At 41.1% G+C, this 22,483-nt stretch overlaps 1 protein-coding gene across 3 annotated transcripts in view; it reads right to left on the bottom strand.

The window, feature by feature from the left end:
• Positions 1-22,483, bottom strand: part of tbc1d32 (TBC1 domain family, member 32) — a 245,760-nt gene that overhangs the window by 31,489 nt on the left and 191,788 nt on the right. For all 3 annotated transcript variants that reach the window (XM_043684303.2, XM_043684307.2, XM_043684311.2), the window contains 2 exons: positions 18,315-18,469; positions 14,430-14,570 (listed from right to left, as the gene is read on the bottom strand). In XM_043684303.2, the coding sequence (XP_043540238.2) occupies positions 14,430-14,570; positions 18,315-18,469 (296 nt within the window). The remainder of the gene's footprint in view (positions 1-14,429; positions 14,571-18,314; positions 18,470-22,483) is intronic.

Genomic DNA, 22,483 nt, shown 5'->3' with positions numbered 1-22,483 from the left:
CTACTTTTGAGGTCCTACTTTCTAACTTACATCCTAACTCCCTTGATTCTACTTGTAGGATTTCATCTTTATTTTAAAATCTATGTTGTTGGAAGAGCAAGCACTAGCAGTTCACTATCTAAGTCGAAAACTGTGGTACTGAAAAAGCACAGGTCAGGCAGCATCCGCGCAGGACAGTCAATGTTGCAGGCACAAGCCCTTCATCAGGAAGGGCTGCTCACTATCTGCCTTCAGAATGCCTTGTAGTCACACCAAGACATCCAAGGCCTTCATGCCAGGGAAGCAATATCCCATCCTGGAGTCTCTTTGCATCTGTGTTGTTTCCATTCCCCTTACTATAGAATTGCTATCACTATATTCCCAACTCTTGAGCGCCTGAGCCATCTGTGGTGCCATGGACTTGGTTGCTGCTGCCATCCCCTGGGACGTTATCTAAAACGATATCTCTGTTGGGGAGAGCAACAGCCACAGATGACTCCTGTATTGTTTGTCTTCATCTACTGGGTGGTCGCCCATCTGTTTTCTGCCTGTTCAGTCTTAATTGCGATGTGACTGCCTCACTGAATGTGCTGTCCACAACAATCTCAGCATTGCGGATACTCCATAGCATCTCTGACTCTTCAGGTAAGTTGTGTAGAACTTGAGTCTTAGGCAAGTCTTATACCCTTCCACTCTGTGCTGCACTCCACATGTGCAATTGTCTCTGATTCCTCAGGTATTCTTTCAAAAATTAAATACTTCTGCTAACAACTATAAGTTTTCTGTTTTGTCACCTTTCTTTTTTTCCACAAGAACTGGCTGAAGCACACTTTTCTCAGACTGTTTCACTGCGATGCTGGCTGCAGGTCAATCTTCCCTGTTCAAAGGTATGCATGTTATCAAAGCCAAATTGAACTGTGCTTATCAGAGTTAACCAAACTTATCACATCCTGCAAACTTCTTCAGAGTTTGTTGTTCTACTGAGTCAACAGCCCATTTACAAAGAGGTGTGATAAGAGAGCAACATTGTGGTGTGACATCTTCTGGGGAAGAGTGACCATAATATGGTAGAATTCTTCATTAAGATGGAGAGTGACACAGTTAAATCTGAGACTAGGGTCCTGAACTTAAAGAATGCTAACTTTGATGGTATGAGGCATGCATTGGCTAGGATTAGCTGGCCAAGGATACTTAAGGGGTTGACAGTGGACAGGCAAAAGCAGACATTTAAAGAACACATAGATGTACTTCAACATTGTACATCCCTATCTGGCATAAGGGTAAGACAGAGAAGGTGGCTCAACCATAGTTAATAAGGGATATCAGGGATAGCATTAAAGCCAAAGAGGCATATAATTGGCCAGAAAAAGCATCAAACCACAGGACTGGGAGAAATTTAAAATTTAGTAGAGGAAGACAAAAGGTTTAATTAGGAAAGGGAAAATAGAATATGATAGTAAGCCTGCTGAAAACATAAAAACTGACTGCAAAAGCTCCTATAGACATGCGAACAGAGAAAGATTGGTGAAACCAAATGTAGGTCCTTGCAGTTAGAATCAGGTGAATTCATAATGGACAAAGAGATGGCAGATCAGTTGAACAAATACTTTGGACCTGTCTTCACTGAGGAGGACACAAATAACCTTCTGAAAATGCGAGGGGGCAGAGGGTCAAGCATGAAAGAGGAACTGAAGGAAATGGTATTGGTGAAATTGATGGGATCAATACCTGAAAAGTTCCCAGGGCCCGATGCTCTGCATCCCAGAGTAATTAAGTAAGTGTCCCTAGAAACAGTGGATGCATTAGTGATCATTTTCCAGAATTCTACAGATTCTGGAAGAATTCCAATGGACTGGGGAATAGCTAATGTAACCCCACTTTTTAGAAAAGGAGGGAGACAGAAAATGGGAATTATAGGCTGGTTAGCCTGTGGGGAAAATGCTACAGTCAATTATTAAGGATTTAATAGCTGAGCATTTGGAATTTATAAAGCGAGGAAAGGATAAAGCTAATAGCTCTGTATTTAAATGACTATAGCATTAGAACCAAAACAGGTGAATTGATTGTACAAATAGGTATGAATATATATGATTTAGTAGTCATTACAGATAAATGACTGCAGGATGACATGGATTAGATCCTGACGTAACTCTTGAAGGGTACAGGACATTTAGCAATGACAGGAAACTTTGAGAAGGTGGCTCTGTTACTTAATGCTGGTATTAGCAGAATAGAGAGTGATGGAGACAGGTTATCACTTGTCAAAGTGGTATATAGGCCCTCTACGAGTAGACACACAATAGAGTGGAACATAAAGGGAAAATAATAAGAGTCTGTCAGAAAGGCATATCAAGAACCAAAAGGAGATTACAATCTATTTATTGACTGTAAAAGTCAGATGGGCAAAGATAGTAAGTTATATGAGGACTGGAGAATTGCTGATGTTATCCCCTTGTTTAAGGGCAGCAGGGATAATCCAGGTAATTATAGATAGGTGTGCCTGATGTCAGTGATGTAAGGGAACTTGCTGGAGAAGATACTGAGGGACATGATCTATTCCCGTTTGGAAGAAATTGGGCTTATTAGTGATTGGCAACATGGTTTTGTGCAGGGAAGATCACGTTTACCAACTTAATAGAATTCTTTGAGGAAGTGAAGAAGTTGATTGATGAGGGAAGGGCTGTAGATGTCATATACACAGATTTCAGTAAGGCATTTGATAAGGTTCTCCATGGTAGGCTGATGGAGAAAGTGAAGTTGCATGAGGTCCAGGGTGCACTAGCTCGATGGATAGAGAACTGCTTGGGTAACAGGAGATAGGCGTAGCAGTGGATGGGAGTTTCTCAAAATGGAAACCTGTGACTAGTGGTGTTCCATCGGGATCCATGCTGGGACCACTGTTGTTTGTGATATACATAAATGATCTGGAGGAAGGTACAGGTGGTCTGATTAGCAAGTTTGCAGATGACACTAAGATTGGTGGAGTAGCTGATAGTGAAAGAGACTGTCAAAGAATGTAGCAGAATATAGATAGAATGGAGAGCTGGGCAGAGAAATGACAGATGGAGTTCAATCCGGGCAAATGCGAGGTGATGCATTTTGGAAGATCCAATTCAAGAGCAAATTATACAGCAAATGGAAAAGTCCTGGGGAAAATTGATGTACAGAGAGATCTGGGTGTTCAGGTCCATTGTTCCCTAAAGGTGGCAATGTAGGTCAATAGAGTGGTCAAGGCAGCAAATGGCATGTTTTCCTTCATTGGACAGGGTATTGAGCACAAGAGCTGGCAGGTCATATTATGGTTGTATTAGACTGGTTCGGCCATATTTGAAATATTGTGTACAGTTCTGGTCGCCACATTACCAAAACGATGTGGATGCTTTGGACAGGGTGCAGAGGAAGATCACTAGGATGTTGCCTGGTATGGAGGACACTAGCTATGAAGAGAGGGTGAGTAGATTAGAATTATTTTCATTAGAAAGCCGGAGGTTGAGAGGGGTACCTGTTTGAGGTCTACAAAATCATGAGAGGTATAGACAGGGTGGATAGCAAGAAGCTTTTTCCCCCCCAGAGTGCGGGACTCAATTAATGGGGATCACGAGTTCAAAGTGAGAGGGGAAAAAGTTTAGGGGAGATATGCATGGAAAGTTCTTTACGCAGAGGGCGGTGGGTGCCTGGTTCGCATTGCCAGCGGAGGTGGTAGAGGTGGGCACGATAGTGTCATTTAAGATGCATCGAGACAGATACACCAATGGGCAGAGAGTAAAGGGATACAGACTCTTAGAATAGACGACAGGTTTAGATACATGATCCGGATCGGTGCAGGCTTGGAGGGTCGAAGGGCCTGTTCCAATTCTGTAATTATCTTTGTTCGTTGTTTTTAGGATAGTTTATCAAAATACATTCTGGAGGTGACCAGGCTATATTAATAAACTGTTCAGGCAACAGGCTGACAAATTGAATCATAGGATCCCTACACAGTGAAAGCAGGCCAGTTGGCCTGTCAAGTCCACAAGGACCCTCCTAAGAGTACCTCACCCAGACCTACCGCCCTATCTCTATCCCTGTAACCCTGCATTTCCCATAACTGATCCATCGAGCCTGCACATCCCTAGATACATCCACCTAACCTGCAAATCTTAGGACATAAATGTCCTGGTTCCAAAAGACTTCAACTGTGGTCTTAAGTGGTGAGTGAGATAATTAATGCATTGGTTTCAATGTTCCAAAACACAGTCAATTTGGGAAAGGTTTTATTTGATTGGAAAATTGTGAATGTAAATTCATTCTTCAAAATATAAGTAGACAGAAAGCAGGAAACTACAGGTCAGGTAGCTTAACATTTATCAGAAGGGAAAGTGTTAGAAGTTGTTATAAACGAATTTACGTCCAAGCATTTAGATACATTCAAGACAATCTGGCACAACCAAATGATTTTGTGAAAGGGAAGTCATGTTTCAGCAATTTAATGGAGTTTTTGAGGAGATGAGATGTGCTCTAGACATAGATGTACTGTGCTTATATTTTTGGAAGGCATCTGATAAAGGTGCTGCATCAAAAGTTAGTGTGGGACACAAAAGGTCATGGTAAAGGGGTACTATATTGGCATGGATAAGAGATTGGCTGCTGAACAGGAAGTAGAGTAGGCAATAAATGATTTTTTTTTAGATTCCAAATGCCTCTTAATAGTTGCTATCAAATCTGCTTCTACCATCTCCCTAAGCAGTGTGTTCAGGCACCTACCACTCTCTGTGTGAAAGAACTTGCCCTGCACAACTCCTTTCAATTTTCTCCCTCTCACCTTAAACGTATGCACTGACATTTCCACTCTGGGAAAAATACTCTGACCATCCCACCCTATCCATGCTTCTCATTGCAAGGTTTGTAGCTCAGGTTGAGGTTTAGGGTGTAACTAACAAACTTAAAAGACCCAGTACAACCCATGGACAAAACCAACGTCGTCTACAAAATTCTTATGCAAGGACTGCCACAAACACTACATAGGACAAACAGGAAGAAAGTTAGCCACCAGGATACACGAACAGCAGCTAGCCACAAAAAGACACGACCCTCTCTCCCTCGTGGCCCTACATACGGAGGAAAAAAACCATTTCGACTGGGACAACACATCTATCCTGGGACAGGCTAAGCAAAGACATGCCAGAGAATTCCTAGGGGCCTGGCACTCCAACCACAACGCCATAAACAAACAGATAGATCTAGATACCATCTATCAACCCTTCAGAAAATGAACAGGAAATGACATCACCACAAACCCCAGGAACCTCATCCAGGACAAACATATAAATAGAAAGCAGGAGACAACAGCTTCGCTTCACTTGGAGATCGCCACTGATGATGTTACCTAGCGAGGTAATGAAACGTCTGGATATCAAACCTCCAGCTCAGCGAGCAAACCTACACCCTAAATGCTTCTCATTTTATGTACTTCCATCAGGTTGCCCCTCAGTCTTCAATACTCTCGTGAAACAATCAAAGTTTGTCTGACCTCTCCTTATAGCTAATACACTCCAATCTAGAAAATATTCTAGTAAATCTCTTTTGCGTCTTCTCTAATCACCTAAAAAAGGATGAGAAGGCAAATGGTGAAGAGGACACAGAGATTCTAAAATCATAGAATCCTAATAACAGAATCCCTACAGAGTGAAAATAGGCCCATCAGCCCTGCAAGTCCACACCGACCTTTCGAAGAACATCCCACCCAGACCCATTCTTCTATTGCTCTACATTTACTCTAGACTAATGCACTTAATCTACACATCCCTGAACACTACATGCAATTTAGCATGGCCAATTCACCTAACCTGCACATCTTTGGATTGTGGGTGGAAACCGGAGTACCTGGAGTAAACCCACACAGACACGGGGAGAATGTGCAAACTCCACACAGAGAGTCGTCTGAGGCTGGAACTGAATCAGAGTCCCTGGTGTTGTGAGGCAACAGTGCTAACCACTGAAGCACCATGCCGCCCCTACAGAGGTATATAGTCAGATTACGCAACTGAGCATAAACTTGGCAGACAGCATACAAGGTGGGAGTGTGTGAGGTATAGAACTATGGCAGGAAGAATTATTTCAATGGAGAGAGATTGCAGAAAGTGGCACCAGAAGGATGAATCATAAAAAGATAATATTCAAGTTCAATAGGTAATAGGGAAGACAAATAAAATGCTGGTTTTTATTTCAAAGGGAATAATGTACTAAAATATGAAACGCTACAAAGCTGTACAAGGCACTAGCTAGACCACACAAAATAAAGATGAAGATTGGCACAGTGGCACAGTGGTTAGCACTGCTGCCTCGCAGCGCCAGAGACCCGGGTTCGATTCCCGCCTCAGGCGACTGACTATGTGGAGTTTGCACATTCTCCCCGTGTCTGCGTGGGTTTCCTCCGGGTGCTCCGGTTTCCTCCCACACTCCAAAGATGTGCAAGTCAGGTGAATTGGCCATGCTAAATTGCCCGTAGTGTTAGGTAAAGGGGTAAATGTAGGGGTATGGGTGGGTTACGCTTCGGCGGGTCGGTGTGGACTTGTTGGGCCGAAGGGCCTGTTTCCACACTAAGTAATCTAATCTAATCTAATTTGGTTTCCTTATGTAAGGAAATATGCACTGGCACTGGAAGCAATCCAGAGAAGGTTAACTAGGTTGGTTTCAGATATGGAGGGATTTCTTTATGAGAACAGGTTGAGTAGATTGAGCCTATACTCTAAAGTTTAGAAGAATGGAAAGCAACCTTTTGAAACATAAAAGATTCTTAGGGGTCTTGACAGGGTAGATACTGACAGATCTTTCTCCCCCTGTGGACAGTCAAGGCTCAGAAGACATAATCAGAGTGTAGGGTTATCCAGTTAAGAGAGAGAGATGGGGAAGAACTTATTTTTTCAGAGGGTAGTGAAGCTGTGGAACTTTTCACCACAGAGGGCTGTCAAGGTTGGATCATTAAGAATATTCAAGACTGAGGCAGAGAGACTTTTAATCTGCAAAAGAAATCAAGTCCTATGGAGAAAAGGCATAAACATGGACTTGAGGATGATCAGATTAGCCATAATCTCACTAAATGGCAGTGAAGAATTAATGAGCTGAATGGAAAATTTGGCTCCTAGTGTTATGGACTGATTTGAGAGCATTGTCTCAAGTGTCTTGCTGGAGGACTGTCTCCCTATGGCAAACATCCTTGTAGTTCCTTGTAGTCACCAATCTATTAACAATTAAGTTGACTTCTATTGTCTCCACTATTGTCAGCACATGCATGACATGTCCGTCAGTGCCTGGCAAAGTTGCAGATGTACTTCAGTATCTGTGTCCAGCATAGTTTGGGGAGAAATCCCTCCCCATTATGGATTTTTCCACAGCTTTTCCTGTCATCAGTGCTTCATAACAAGTGAAAACGCAAATAATTCTTTAATGTGGACTCTGTGTCTGTGGTGGAGCATGTTAGTAAGTGCTGTGATGATGCACCCTAGAAACAACAAGGTCCTTTTATTTTTTATAATTTACTTGTTGGACATGGTATTGCTGGCTGGGCCAGCTCCATTGCCCGTCACTAGTTGCCCTTGAGAAGGTGGTGGCGAGTCTTCTTGATGCACTGCTATCATTTGCTGTAGGTACAGCCATAAAGCTGTTAGGGAGGGAATTCCTGGATTTTGGCCAACGACACTGAATGAACTCCAATTTATTTCCAGGTCCGAATGAGGCTCAGTGACATTGAGGAGAACATGCAGGTATTGTTGTTATCATATGTCTCCTGCCCTTGTCCTTCCAAATGGAAGTGGCCATGGTTTTAAAACGGTCTGCCTAAGGATCCTTGGTGAATTTCTGCATTACATCTTTTAGATGCTGCACTCTGCTGCTCCTCAGCATCAGTGATGAAGAGAGTGGATGCTTGTCGATGTGGTACTAAATGTGGCTGCTTTTTCTTGGATGGTGTCAAATTTCTTGATTGTTATTGGAGCAGTACTTATCTGGGCAAGTGAGAAATACTCCATCACATCCACATTTCGCCATGTAGATAGTGGATAGACTTTGGGGAAACAGATGGTGAGTTAATAGCTGCAGTATTCCTGGCCTCTGAACGTCTCTTGCAGATAGTATATTTATGTGACTGGTCTACCTCAGTTTCTGGTTAATGGCAATTCCCAGGATGTCAATAGTAGGTGAATTCAGTAAAAGTAATACCATTGAATGCCAAGGGACGGTGATTAGGATGTCTCTTATTGGAGGTGGCCATTGACTGGCAATTGTGTTATTTGTGCACGATATTTGCCATTTTTCAGCCCAAGTCTGCAAATTGGTTAGGATTTGATCAGATGGGCCAATGGGCAGAAGAGTGGCAGATGGAGTATTAATTTAGATTTTTGTGAGATGCTGCATTTTGGAAAGACAAATCAGGGCAGGACTAAAACGTTTAACGGTAAAGCCCTGGCGAATGTTGTTGAACAAAGAGACCTTGGAGTACAGTTTCATAGGTCCTTGAAAGCGGAGTCCCAGGTAGACAGGATAGTGAAGGCAGTGTTTGGTATGTTTGTCATTATTGGTCAGTGCACTGAATATAGGACTTGGGAGGTCATGTTGTGGCTGTACAGAATACTGGTTAATTCACTTTTGGAATACAGTATGCAATTTTGGTCTCCCTGCTATAGGAAGGATGTTGTGAAACTTGAAAGGGTTCAGAAGAGATTTACAAGGATGTTGCCAGGGTTGGAGGGTTTGAGTTAGAAGTAGAAGCTGAATAGGCTGGGGCTATTTTCCCTTGAGGGGCTGAGGGGTGACTTATATAGGTTTATAAAATCATGAGGGGCATAGATAGGGTGATTAATCAACGTCTTATCCCTGGGGTGGGGGGGGGTCCAAAACCAGAGGTCATAGGTATGAGGTGAGAGGGGAAAGATATAAAAAGGGACCTAAGGGGCAACCTTTTCACCCAAAGGATGGTGCATGTATGGAATAAGCTGCCAGAGGAAATGGTGGAGGTTGGTACAATTATAGCATTGTAAAGGTGTTTGGATGGGTATATGAATAGGAAGGGTTTAGAGGGAAATGGGCCAAATGCTGGCAAACAGGATAAAATTATGTTAGGATATCTGGTCGGCATAAGTCTGTTTCCATGCTGTATGGCTCTATGACTCAAAAACTTGCTGCATTTCAACATAGGCTTTTTCAGAATCTGAGGAGATGCAAATGGCGCTGAACATTGTGCAATCATTGTTTGACATCCCCACTTTTGACCGTATGACGTTGTGTGTTGGGGGTAGGTCATTGATGAAGCATCTGATGATGATTGGGCCTGGGGCACTGCCCCGAGGAACTCCTGCAGAGATGTCCTGAAAGTGAAATGACTGACCTTCAACAATCACAACCATCTTATGTGCCAGGTATGACACCTAGCAATGAAGACCTTTTTCCCTAATACCCATTGATCCCACTCAGTCAAATGCCACCTTGATGTCAAGGGCAGTCACTCACTTCTGGTATTCAACTTGAACCAAGACAGTAATAAGATCAGGAGTTGAGTGACTTTGGTGGAACCCAATTTGAGAGTCAGTCAGCAATTTACTGTTGAGCAGGTGCTGCTTGCTATCACTAATGATTGCACTTTCCATCATTTTGCAGATGATCAAGAGTAGACTAATGGGGCAGTAATTGGCAGGGTTGGATTTGTCTTGTATTTTGTGTACAGGACATACCTGGGCAGCTTCCCACACTGTCAGATAAATGCTAGTGTTGTAGCTGAACTGGAACAGCTTGGTGAAGGTTGGAGCAAGTTCTGGAGATGATGTCTTTAGGACTATTGCTGGAATGTAAACAGGTCTCATAACCTTTACAGTAGGTAGTACCTCCAACCATTTCTTGATATCATGTGGAATGAATTAAATTTACTGAAGACAGGTATCTGATGTAGGAGACCTCTGGAGCAGGCCGAGATGGATCATCCAATCGGCTCTTCATGTTTAGGATTGTTGTGTATGCTGCACCCTCCATATCTTTTGCACTGATGTTTTAAACTCTCCAGTCATTGAGGGGAGCGATATTTGTGAAGTCTCCTTTTCCAGTGCATTGTTTACTTGTCCACCACAATTTGTAATTGGGTATGCAGTGCTTAGATTTGACCCACTGACTGTGACATTGTGCAACTCTATCATTTACTGCTTACAGTATTTTGCATGCCAGTAGTCCTGTTTTGTAGCTTTGCCAGGTTGACACTTCATTTTCATATGCTTTGTGCTGCTCCTGGCATACCATCCTGCACTTTTAATTGGACATCTCTGCAGGAGTTCCTCAGGGCATTTACTTTACCTACGAAGGTTGTGGAAGACAAAATAATGTAATATGACTGAGTCACGGCAGCATCCTCACTGTTAAAATGTTGTCATTTACAGTACTCAGCTTTGTCATATTTTCAGTCACTGATGAAATGAAATAAAATTAGGTGCATGCATATGACATTAACAAAGTGGATTTTGCAAAACAGAACGGAGGTAGTTTGAAGCACAGAACATATCTGAATCAGGAAAGGTATTCACTTTTCTTCACCCGGTAGATCAATAAACAGCATTTTACATTGCATCCATGACATGGAACTATGGTGCTGCTGATCACCTCAGCTGCCTTCAACCATGCCTTCTTTGTGACAGCTGACAAGAGATCAAAGGGAGAGGCTGAGGTGGGGCAAAGATGAACGGCGGACCGATGTGAAAGTAACTGATCAACGTGATGGATTTCATTTGGGACCTCAGGTCAGGGAGCAGAACAAGATTGAAGATATGATTTTGAAGGATGTTCAGGTAACTGTGGTTGAGGAGGGGGATGACTGATGGTGAGAAAAGTGTTTGGAGTCAGAGTAAAGACAGTAGTTTTGATCTGCCGAGAATCATTCCATCATGAATCTGTCAAGCTTCCTTCCAACAAGCTGATTGGTCAATAATTTCCTGGAGTATCCTATTTTCCCTTTTTGAATTGAGGTCTAATATTTGCCAACCCCGATTTCTATGGTATAGTTCCCATCCCTGCTAACTCTTGGCTAACTCCGCTGCTTCTAGCACAGAAATATCCTTCAGGATTCTGAATACTGGGTGATCCTGAATATTTATCAGTTACAGCACCAGGAGTCCCACAGGATCCATGTTTAATAGTGAAAGGAGGAATTCTCTACCGTTTTCACAACTACTCAATTTGGTCTCATTCTACAGTTGTACTAGTAGTATTGCATTGTGTTGTAGAGTTTAATTAATTAAAAGGAAATCATATGATAAAGTTTATTTTCTGTGTCTCTGTGTTTTTTGTGTGTTCTGAACTTGGCAGCCTCAGAGATGAAATTGGCTGGAGAACAGTAAAATTTAGAGAATAGGATATTATGGTCTTTGAATCGTTTGTAGGATTAGTATCGGTAGGTTGGCACGGACTCGATGGGCCAAAGGGTCTCTGTTGTATGACTCTCTACCACTGTGTTCCTGCCAGATAGCAAAGATGGGATTCCCTAGGGAAAGTATTGATTGCCCAGCCCCATCAGCTTAAGATCAGTAAACAGCATGTGAAGGGTGAATGACATATAATCAAAAGAAAGGGGAAAAGGTTTTAAGCAGTTAAACTGCTGCTATTAGTGCTTTGAAATTGTGACTAACAGAAGGTCTGAGAACCATTTATAGTTCAGCACAGCTATTGGGTAAAGAAACCTCCAAGCAATATTTACTTGGTGCAGCTGAGAAAGACTAATGCTCAGAGAAACTCTGGGGCAGTGCCAGTTTAACCAGCATGGGAGAATAAGAGGCTTAGCAGCCATTGGTCATTGTACGTCTGAGATTGTATTGCTTGACTACTACTTGCAGGCCAAAGACTAAGCAGGAATAGGAGTTGCTATTGAGGAAGTACAGAGGCTAGATCTTAGCAAGTGAAGATTTAACATCCTTTGGGAAGTAGGAAAAATTTTAATGAGATTTGATGATGTGAGTTATTGAGAAATCCATAAGATGTCTTGATCATATCCGTCATGCATACTGTGGGGTGTTCTGTTATGCAGCTTATCTGTTAACCTAGAACTATCACGTTAATTTTGAATGTTAAAACTATATTTGTATGGTAATGTTTCCTTCATTTGTTCAAACTTGTGGCTTTATTCCCTTAGCAAGTACTTTGTTTTTCAAACTTAAAACAAAAATATCACTGGTCTTAATGAAATTGTAACATAAATTTGGCAGTGTTGTTGGCAGGCTTCACAACCTAACCGAGCAGGAATCATAATGTTAACTGCTCTCAGTTGGCAGAGCCCTCATCACTGAAACAATAAGCTATGAGTTCATGCTCACACTTTGAACTCAACTTCACCTGACACTCACTAAAAGAGCACTGTATCAGTAAAGGTGCTGTATTTGAGTTTAAACATGAAACAGAAAACTTATTTCTTTGTTCTGGTGCTTCAGGTTAATGTAAATTTGACAACTAAAAGAAGTGTGGCATCCTCGTCAATAATCTTTTCCTAATCAATACCAGAAAATGATGATAATAAGGATGGAACTTATTGTTTGAAAAATACTGTTGCATGAGATTATCTGGTCTATAAATGATTGTTGCTTGTTGGACCTTACTGTGCACGAATTGCCTGCCAAGTTTCCAACATTATAGCAAATTTTTCATCTTTTAGCACATGTATCATTTAAGGTCGGATTGAAGTGGATTATATTTCTTGAATGTTCAAGTGTTTATTGAAATGTTTTTCTGTTTTGACTGACAGAACAATTGCAATCCAGCTAAGAAAATGTCCAGTCTAAATCAAAGGTTTTGTAAACAGAAATATAAAAATTGATAGCAAATTTTGTCTGAAAATACAATTCACATGAAGGGTCACCAGACTAGAAATGTTAACTCTGCCTCCTTCTCACAGATGCTGTAAGATTTATTGAGTTTCTCCAGGAATTTTTGCTTTTGGTTAAGGTCCTAAGCATGTGCAGTTTGCTGTTTTATTTGTCGGAAAATTATTGGCTGAATTTGGGAGTTAGGTGAAGTGGGAAACATGGAAGAGGACAGCAGTTCAGGCAGCATCCAAGGAGCTTCGAAATTGACGTTTCGGGCAAGAGCTCTTCATCAGGAATAAAAGGATTTTATTCCTGATGAAGGGCTTTTGCCCGAAACATCGATTTCGAAGCTCCTTGGATGTTGCCTGAACTACTGTGCTCTTCCAGCACCACTAATCCAGAATCTGGTTTCCAGCATCTGCAGTCATTGTTTTTACCGAAGTGGGAAACATTACATGCCTGTTTTTTGGTATTGGTGCTATCACAGAAAGGGATATAGAAACATAGCAATTAACTGCAGGAATAGTCCATTTGGCATTTTGAGCCTGCATCACCATGGAATATGATCAGGGCCGATCATGATATTCCAGTATCGCACTCCTGCTTTCTTTCCATACCCCATGATCCATCTAGCTCCCTCTTGAATATGTCCAATGAACTGGCCTCAAGAGCTTTCTGTGATAAAGAATTCCACAGGTTCACAACCCTCAGTGAATAAATTCTTCCTCATCTCAGTCATGAATGGTTTACTCTTTATTCTTAGACTGTGACCCCTATTCCTGAATTTCCCCAACATCAGGAACATTCTTCTTGCATCCAACGTGTCTAGTCCCATCAGGATTTTATGTTTCTATGAGATTCCCTGTAATCTTTCTAAAGTCCAGTGAGTACAAGCCCAGTCCTCCTTCATATGTCAGTCTTGCTTTCCTGGGAATCAGTCTGGTGAACCTTTTTGGACTCCATCAACAGTAAATATGTCCTTCCTCAGACTAGGAGGCCAAAACCGCAAACAATACTTAAGTGTGACCTCACTAAGGCCCTGTATAACTATAGCAAGACATCCCTACTCGATACTCAAATCCTCTCGCAATGAAGGCCAACATGCCATTAGCTTTCCTCACTGCTTGCTGCACCTGCATGTCAACCATCAGCAACTACTCCACCATGACACCCAGGTAATAATCAGCCTTCTTGTTTTTGCCACCAAACCTCACATTTATCTGCATTTTTTGCATTTGCCAAGTACTTGCCCATCGAGCCAGCCTGTCCAAGTCATCCTGCAGCCTCTGATGTACATTATGCATAACTTTGTAACATTCCAGTGTAACATTATCTCAAGTTGTGTTCATCCACAAAAATTAAAATTGAAGATTAAAACAATGATATCTTCCATGACTTATCACGAGCCAACAGAAATATAATCATTAGTAGTGCAATATTCATTTTGTACTCAATACCATGCATTTTACTATAAAATAAAAATATCTAGCAAATTTAATTTCATAGGTTAATATTAAATCTATTTTTAAGAGTACACCCCACAGGTTACTAAAATTAATTTCAAAATGCCTTTTATGACTCAACCTTCTGGTTGTAGCTAGGATTCTTTTCTCATGCACGCATTTATTTAAATTAACATTTTACCTGTGATGGAGTGAACCCTGACATGCGGAAAGCTGAAAAGACAAGGGGCACCTCGATCTTCAGTAACATCTCAATGTAGTAAGCTGTACAAGAATATACTGGATGGATACCAGACTCTGCATTTTGCACAGAAAGATGAATCTGCCAAAAAAAACATGAATGAGCATTGAAGTAATACTTGCACTGTCCTGGAAAATACACGATTTCCACTTGCATATCTTGATTAATTTTCACAGCTTTCATTCCACATTAATATAATCAAGCTAAAATGCAAAAAGAGATCCTAAGCTTAAAATTCAATGTATTTGGAAATCAATGGCAATAGCATTTAGATGTAATCATTTGGGGCAACATGAAAATCTGAGTCTATAAAAATGGTGGCACCCTTCTGTTAACATATCACGTCCATCAATTTAAACAAAAGTACATAGCATATGTTACTAATATCCTTCAGGGCAGGAAATCTGGCATCCTTACCTAGCAAGGCCGACATGTGACTCCAGACCCACAGCAATGTGATTGACTCTCAACTGTCCTTTAAAGATGGCCTAACAAACCACTCAGTCGTAACTATCCCTTCAACGTCTCAACAAAGAAAGGAAACCAGATGGATCACCTGGCATCAACCTAAACTCTGGAAAAGACAATGGCAGAAACAGCCCTATTGACCTTGCAAAGTCCTCCTTACACACATCTTGGCCTGTGCCAAAACTGGAGAGCTGTCTCATGGACTAGTCAAGCAACAATCTGACATAGTCATACTCTTAGAATCATAACTGACAATATCCCAGACACCACCATCATTATCCCTGGATATGTGCCAGACAGACCCGTGGTATACGGTCAGGATGGAGTTACCCTGGGAGGCCTCAACATTGATCCGAGACCCCACGAGGTCTCATAGCTTCATGGGCAAGGAAACTGTCCTCTCTCAGTTGATGAATCAATACTCTTCCCGTTGAACAAAATTTGGAGGAAGCACTGAGGGTGGCAAGAGTGCAAAATGTACTCTGAGGGATTTCAAAGTTCACCACTAAGATTGGCCCAGCAGCAACTGGTCAGGTCTTAAAGGGCACAGCTGTTATGTTGGGTCTGCAGCAAGTGATGAGAGAACCAACAAGAGGCAAAAACAATATTTGACCTCATCTCCAACTATCTGCCAGCTGCAGATACACCTGTCCATGACGATATCGGTAAACATGACCACTGCAGTCCTTGTGGAGATTAAGTTCTTCCTTCAAATTGAGAATACCCTCCATCGTTTTGTGTGGTACTATCACCATGCTGATTGGGACAAACATCGAACAGATCTAGCTACTCAAGATTGGGCATCCATCCAGTGCTGAGGGTGATCAATGACAGCAGAAATGAACTTCAACAGAATCTGCAACCTCATGGTCTGGCATATCCTCCAGTCAACCATTACTATCAAGCCATTGGATCAACCCTGGTTCAATAGAGAGCGTAGGAGAGCATGCTAGGAACAGCGCTGAGCATATCTAAAAATGAGATGTCAACTTAGTGAAGGTACCAAACAGGATTACTTGCAAGGAGAAAGTGAGGACTGCAGATGCTGGAGACCAGAGTTGAAAAGTGTGGTGCTGGAAAAGCGCAGCAGGCCAGACAGCATCCGAGGAGCAGGAGAATCGACGTTTCGGGCATAAGCCCTTCTTCAGGACAGCGTCCTAGGCTGAAGCATCTTCAACTGCTTCATCAATGACTTTCCCTCCATAAGATCAGACATGGGAAAGTTTGTTGATGATTGTGCAATGTTCAGCACAATTCACAACTCCTCAGTTGCTGAAGCAGTCCATGTTCAAATATAAAAATATCTCGACAATATCTAAGCTTAGTCTGACAAGTGGCAAGTAACATTTCCACCATACAAATGCCATGCAATGACCATCTCTGATAAGAGACAACCTAACCACAACCCCTCGAAATTCAACGGTGTTACCATCACTGAATGCCCCACTAACAACATCCTGGGGGTTACCATTGACTAGAACTGAACTGGACTTGCACAAAACACAGTGACTAAAAGAGCAGGTCAGAAGCTAGAAACACTGCAGCAAGTAACTCACCTTCTCACTGTTCAACATCTGTCCATCATCTGCAAGGCACAAGTCAGGATTGTGATGAAATATGCCCCACTTGCCTGGATGAGTACAGCTCCAACAACACTCAAGAAGCTTATCACCATCCAGGAAAAAGCAGCCCGCTTGATTGGCACCACATCCACAAGCATCCATTCCCTCCACCACCACTCATTAACAGCGGTGTGTACTATCTATAAAATGCACTTCACAAATTCACCAAAGCTCTTGAGACAGCACTTTCTAAACCCATGACCACTTCCATCCAGAAGGACAAAGGCAGCAGATACAATGGGAACTTTCACATTCTCCTCCAAGCCACTCACCATCCTGACTTGGAAATATTTTGCCGTTTTTTCATTGTCAGTAGTTCAAAATCCTTGAATTCCCTCCCTAACTGTACTGAGTCAACCTATAGCATGTGGACTGCAGCAGTTCAAGGTAGCCTACCATCACCTTCTGTAGGGCAACCTGGACAGGCAATAAATGTTGACTGAATTAAAAGAAATTCTACCAGAATCCCTTTCAAAGCAACACAAAATTTCTCCCAAATCTAACTGATATTTAGGGGAAAAAACACACACATTCAATTCCTGCTATTGTTTATACAAGTTGAGCAGAGGGAGAGAGAAGAAACCTGAAGATTTTGGTGTCTTCAAACACTGTTTGTTAACAGTAGGCTTGGAGCCTTGTCTTGAAAGTCATTTGATCCTTGATTAGGATCACAAACACATCATAATAAATCAGGAATAAGCCATTTGGTTGCTGAGTCAAGCTGGTAAACCAGTGAGATCATGACAAATCTTTTTTCATGCCTGCCCATAGTCCTTGACTTCTATGTAGATCAAAAATCTGTTGACCTTAGCCTTGCATATACTCAATGACTAGTCTCCACTGCTCAACTGTGTGGCAAAGTCCAAAGATTAATCATCCCTCCAAGAAAATAAATTCCTCTTTATTTCATCATAGTGGAAGATCTCTTATTTTGAATCTATTCCTGGGAGTTCAAAAATGCCCCATGAGATTACTTTCAGCTGGTTTTGTTTCCCACATTTTTCATATGGGCACTCCAGATCTCTGCTTGTTTCATATGTACTTATTGTAAAATGCTGATGCCATTTTGAAATAGCATCAAATTCATTCCTGGTACTGCACTTCTATCAATCAAATGAGCCTTGTCCCTCAGAAACTTGGTTCTCTCATCGCTTATTCCCCATGGAAAACGGTCTTTGCTGCACTGAAACATAGGAAAGGTAAAAATGGTACCACTGAGCTGTTGCTAGGAAATGGTGCTAAGCAACCTCCAGTATCCTTTACACATACACATGTATGTATGTATGTATATATATACACACACGCGCGCACACACACAAGCTACTTAGTTGATTGCTGAGAGTAAAGGATACAGGTTTTTTGAGCAAATATCCAGGTTTTATTTGTCTCCAATTCAATTTTGTGGGTCACATTAACTCTAATAATGAAGACAGGCTCCTTACTCTGCTTACTGCTTTGTCCAGGAGAGAAATCAACACTGTTTTTATATTGAATTCAAACCTGCAAATGACTTGAATGACCATACAAACCTCTGGATTAGTTTATTTACATAACCAGTACACTACTTTTCTGCTGACTGTTGGTCCATTGAACATGCCTCCTATCAACTTGCTGTTGAAGTCTACAGCACGTGACTTTGTGGAGAAATGTATCTTAAGTTTAATCAAAAATTTTCAAACTACAATGTAATTTAAAAAAAAACTTCCATGTCAGAGTTTCCTTCATGAAAACATACAGAAGCATGCAGGCGTGGTAACCAGAGAAATGCTGAGACAAGAAGGCTTGAAAATTGTTGCAGAAATCTTAGAGTTCTCTCTCCATCCCCTGACATTATCAGAAATGCAGTAGATGCAAACCAGTCATGCCCAACATAACCACCCTGTAGACAGTCTGTAAGTTGCAGTCAAGGATATTTTATTTGATGTTTCCAGTACTGAATTTGAATTCATCTCTCATATTACATGTGCAAATTATGTTAAATTGTTCTATATTTTCAAATCATTTTTATATAGTTGTACATCATTGTATGGCTGAGCTGAAAAATCTAGTAAATATTTAGCAACTTAAGTAACAAGGTGCAAAATGATCACTATTTTCTTAAATAATGTAACAATTAAAACTGCATATTTTTCTTGTTCTGAAATAGAATGTTTTCATTTTACAGTTCTTATTAAGTCATAAATTTGAATTAACTTACAAAGTATTGATATATATCTGAATTCTGTTTTAGGCAAGATGAACTGCTGCACTGTGCCTCAGCTTGCTGGTGACCCTACACATGATGATATGAATGGGTATGTATAGATTCCAACCTGCCATCTTCTCATTGATTAATTTCTGAAGACCAAATGTTTTACTACAATGGAGAGAAATAATAAGGGGAAACACTCTGGACTGCTCATGGGGACTTCTCCCTCAATTAAGAAAACCACAGGAAGAAGCCAGCCAGCAGATTGCTTCAACACAGTTGTTGAACAGTTGTAGAATATAATACAAAGAGCCTTGTCAAATGCTTTTAAAATTGCTGCTATGATTAGGACAACATAGATTCTTAGAATTATTACAATCTTAGCTAATTAGGTTTTGATATGGTACATATTTCTGAAGGTTACAAGGATGACAGTTGAATTGTCTTTGGAGCTTGGAGCAGCATTGTGCATTGCAATTTACATGGTCATGAAGTCATATTACTCATCAAATATAATAAAGCCACTTCCTGCTGCACATGCAACATTGTGGACAACTTGGTATGATGGCACATTTATGTCTCTCTTGAAGTGATGTCATGACTTGATTGAACTCCAGAGGTGTCAAAAATGTGATAATATAATTGAGATGATGCATTTTGCATAACAGAACAATGGGGTTTTTGGATGAATGACTTATCTAAATGGCATTATTTCTGGTCATGACAGTGAGTGAATTAGGTTTTTGAGTTTGAACACTTTTAGCATGGATTAGTATTATTTTTGATTGCCAGAAACTGTAACAACAAAACTATTATTTATGAAGATACTACAGCTAATTTGACCAAAACAACAACCTCTATAGATATTGCACTTTTAAGGGAACAAAATGCCTCAAGGTCCTGAACAAAAGCATTACAAAACAACACATGACACTATGCTGATTAAGAGGATATTTGACCTAAAACTTGGTCAATTATGTCAGGCATGAAGAAGCATTCTAAACGAGAAAGGTCAGGTAAAGTTTGTAGAGGTATTAGAAGATATTCCGATGCTTGGGGCCTTAGCAACTCAGGAAACAGCCACCAATTGTGAAGAACTTAAAATCAAGGGACACAGAAGTGGTCAGATTTAGTGCAAAACAGATATTTCAAAAGGTTCATACAACCACAGGATAGAGGCCCTTCAGCTCATTAAGTCTGAACTGACAAAAATTACTCTAAATTTACACCAGTCCCACTTTCCTGAGGCCCACAGCCTTGAATGTTATGACATTTCAAGTCTGATCCAAATTTTTAAAGTTTGCGACGTTTCTGGCCTCGACTACCTTCTCGGGCAGAACATTCAGATTTCCAACAACCTTGACTGTGGTTCACGTGTGGAATGAACTTTCTGAGGAAGTGGCGAGTATGGGTACAATTACAATGTTTAAAAGACATTTGCATAGATATATGACTAGGAAAGATTTGGAGGGATATGGGCCAGGAGCAGGCAGATGGGACTAGTTTAATTTGGGGTTATGTTTGGCATGGATTGGTTGGACCAAACTGCATAATTCTGAATGTAGAAGACATTTGTTCTCAAATTCCCTCTAAATATCCCATTTTTAACCTTAAAATTATGTCCCTTATTACTGACCCTTCAACTAAGGGGAATAGTGGCTTTCTATCCACCTTGTCTATGCCCCTCAAAACTTATACACTTCAAACAGGACCCTCTCAGCTTTCCCTGCTCTAAAGAAAATAATTTGAGCATCTCCAGCCTCTCTTTACAAAGTTTAATTACATCCTTTGGGAGCTGTAAAAGATTGTTAAGATAAGGGAGGTCAAGCCCATGGAAGATTTTGAAAACAAGGATGAGAAGCTGGACCACAAGGTAATGTAGGCAAGTGAATACAAGATATGGGAAATTTTGTTTTAAAAAAAGCATCCCATCATTTACAGGATGTGTGCATGACTGACTGGGCCAGAATTTACTGCCCATATCTAATTGCTCTCAAGGTGGTGTTGGTCAGCCACCTTTGTGAACTGCTGCAGTCCATGGGGATGAGGTACACCTACAGTGCTGTTCGGAAGCCACTTCCAGGATTTTGATCCAGCGTCCAATATTGTTCCAAGTCAGGCTGGTGCGTGACTTGCAGGGGAACCTGCTATGAATTAAGACACAGATAGAGTTTTGGATGACCTCAGGTTGATGTAGAATGTGGGGAGAGTAGACAGGAGGGCACTGGAATAGTTCAGCACAGAACTGAAAAAGGCGGCAATGATGGTTTCAGCAGCAGAGGTACAGTTGGCGGTGACGTTACATGGATGGAAATAGATGGTCTTAGGGGTAGCAAGAATAAGGTCAGAGGCTTATCTCAAGTCACACCAAGGTTGAGAACAGATTAACTAAATCTTTCAATTTTGTCAGGCTACATTGGGATGATAAGAGTAGACAGAAAATGAAGTTCTAGAGCAAGAGCCAAAATCAACTATTTCAAGTGTCCCAATATGTAAGTACTCAACTATTGGACTGTGCATAAATAGTCTTAAGTGTAATGGAAGACTCAAGAAAGATGGTGAAGATTGATTTTTAAATTCACTTTCTTTGTTCTATTGCCAAGTGACATTAACAGGATGGTAGAACTCGGAGGCTGACCTAGAGGAAATAATGTGACTCCTAAAGGATCATGCTACTAGCACCACATTTCTTTCTAACCAATATGGAAAAAGGCTCAGTCCGATCTTAATGGGCTTTTCTGTTTAAAGGTTTGATCCATGTGTAACTCTTAGTTCAGACTTCAAACAGACTCAACTTTGGCTTTAAGAACCCTAATCCACTGTCTGGCTGGGGGCGGGGGAGGGGGTCACAAGCTCTTACAATAGTTTTAAATGGTCTTGAAAACTGTCAGTCAGTGAAGTTATTTAAATCCCTATCCTTTAAAAAAACCAAAAAGATGCCTCTATTAGTCAGTTAAAAAAAATTGTTCTATTTTTTATTTTGATATTTTAAAGGGCTGGGAGTTTATATAACTTCACAGCTTAACAGTTTCATCTACTTATTGGAATTTCAAAAGCATTGATACTATTCTTTGGGACATGATTTACTCGTATTTGGAAAAGAATGTACTTATTAGGGATAGTCAGCATGGCTTTGTATGGGGAAAGGTCTTGCCTCACAAATTTAATTGAGTTGCTTGAAGAAGTGACAAAGATAATTGAATTAGAATCCCCACTGTGTGGGAGCAGGCCTTTCAGTCTAACAAATCCACACCAATCCCCTGAAGAGTATCCCAACCGGAGGAAACCTACGCAGACACAGGGAGAATGTGCAAATTCTACACAGACAGTTGCCCAAGGCTGGAATCGAACCTCAGTTCCTGGAGCTGTGAGGCTAACACTGAACCACTGTGCTGTTGATGAGTTAAGGACAGTGAATGCTGTCCACTTGGACTTCGACAAGATCCCTCATCATACACTTGTCCAAAAGATTAAGTCACATGGAATCCATGGTGAGTTGGTAAGTTGGATACAAAACTGGCTTGGTCATAGAAGACAGACAATAGTTGTGGAGGGGTGTTTTTCTGACTGGAGGTCTGTCACCCGCAATTTTCCACAAGGATCAATATTGGGACCTATGTTGTTTGTAAAATAAGTGATTTGGATGAAAATGTAGGTGGTCTGATTAGTAGGTTGGTAGATGACACGAAAATGGATGTAGTTGTGGACAGCGAGGA

Source organism: Chiloscyllium plagiosum, unplaced genomic scaffold, assembly GCF_037043375.1.
Source record: "Chiloscyllium plagiosum isolate Xiang-an unplaced genomic scaffold, Cpla_swu_hap1 HiC_scaffold_3, whole genome shotgun sequence".
Taxonomy (NCBI): domain Eukaryota; kingdom Metazoa; phylum Chordata; class Chondrichthyes; order Orectolobiformes; family Hemiscylliidae; genus Chiloscyllium; species Chiloscyllium plagiosum.
Note: the sequence above shows the minus strand (reverse complement) of the source record. Positions and strands in the feature narration are given on the sequence as shown.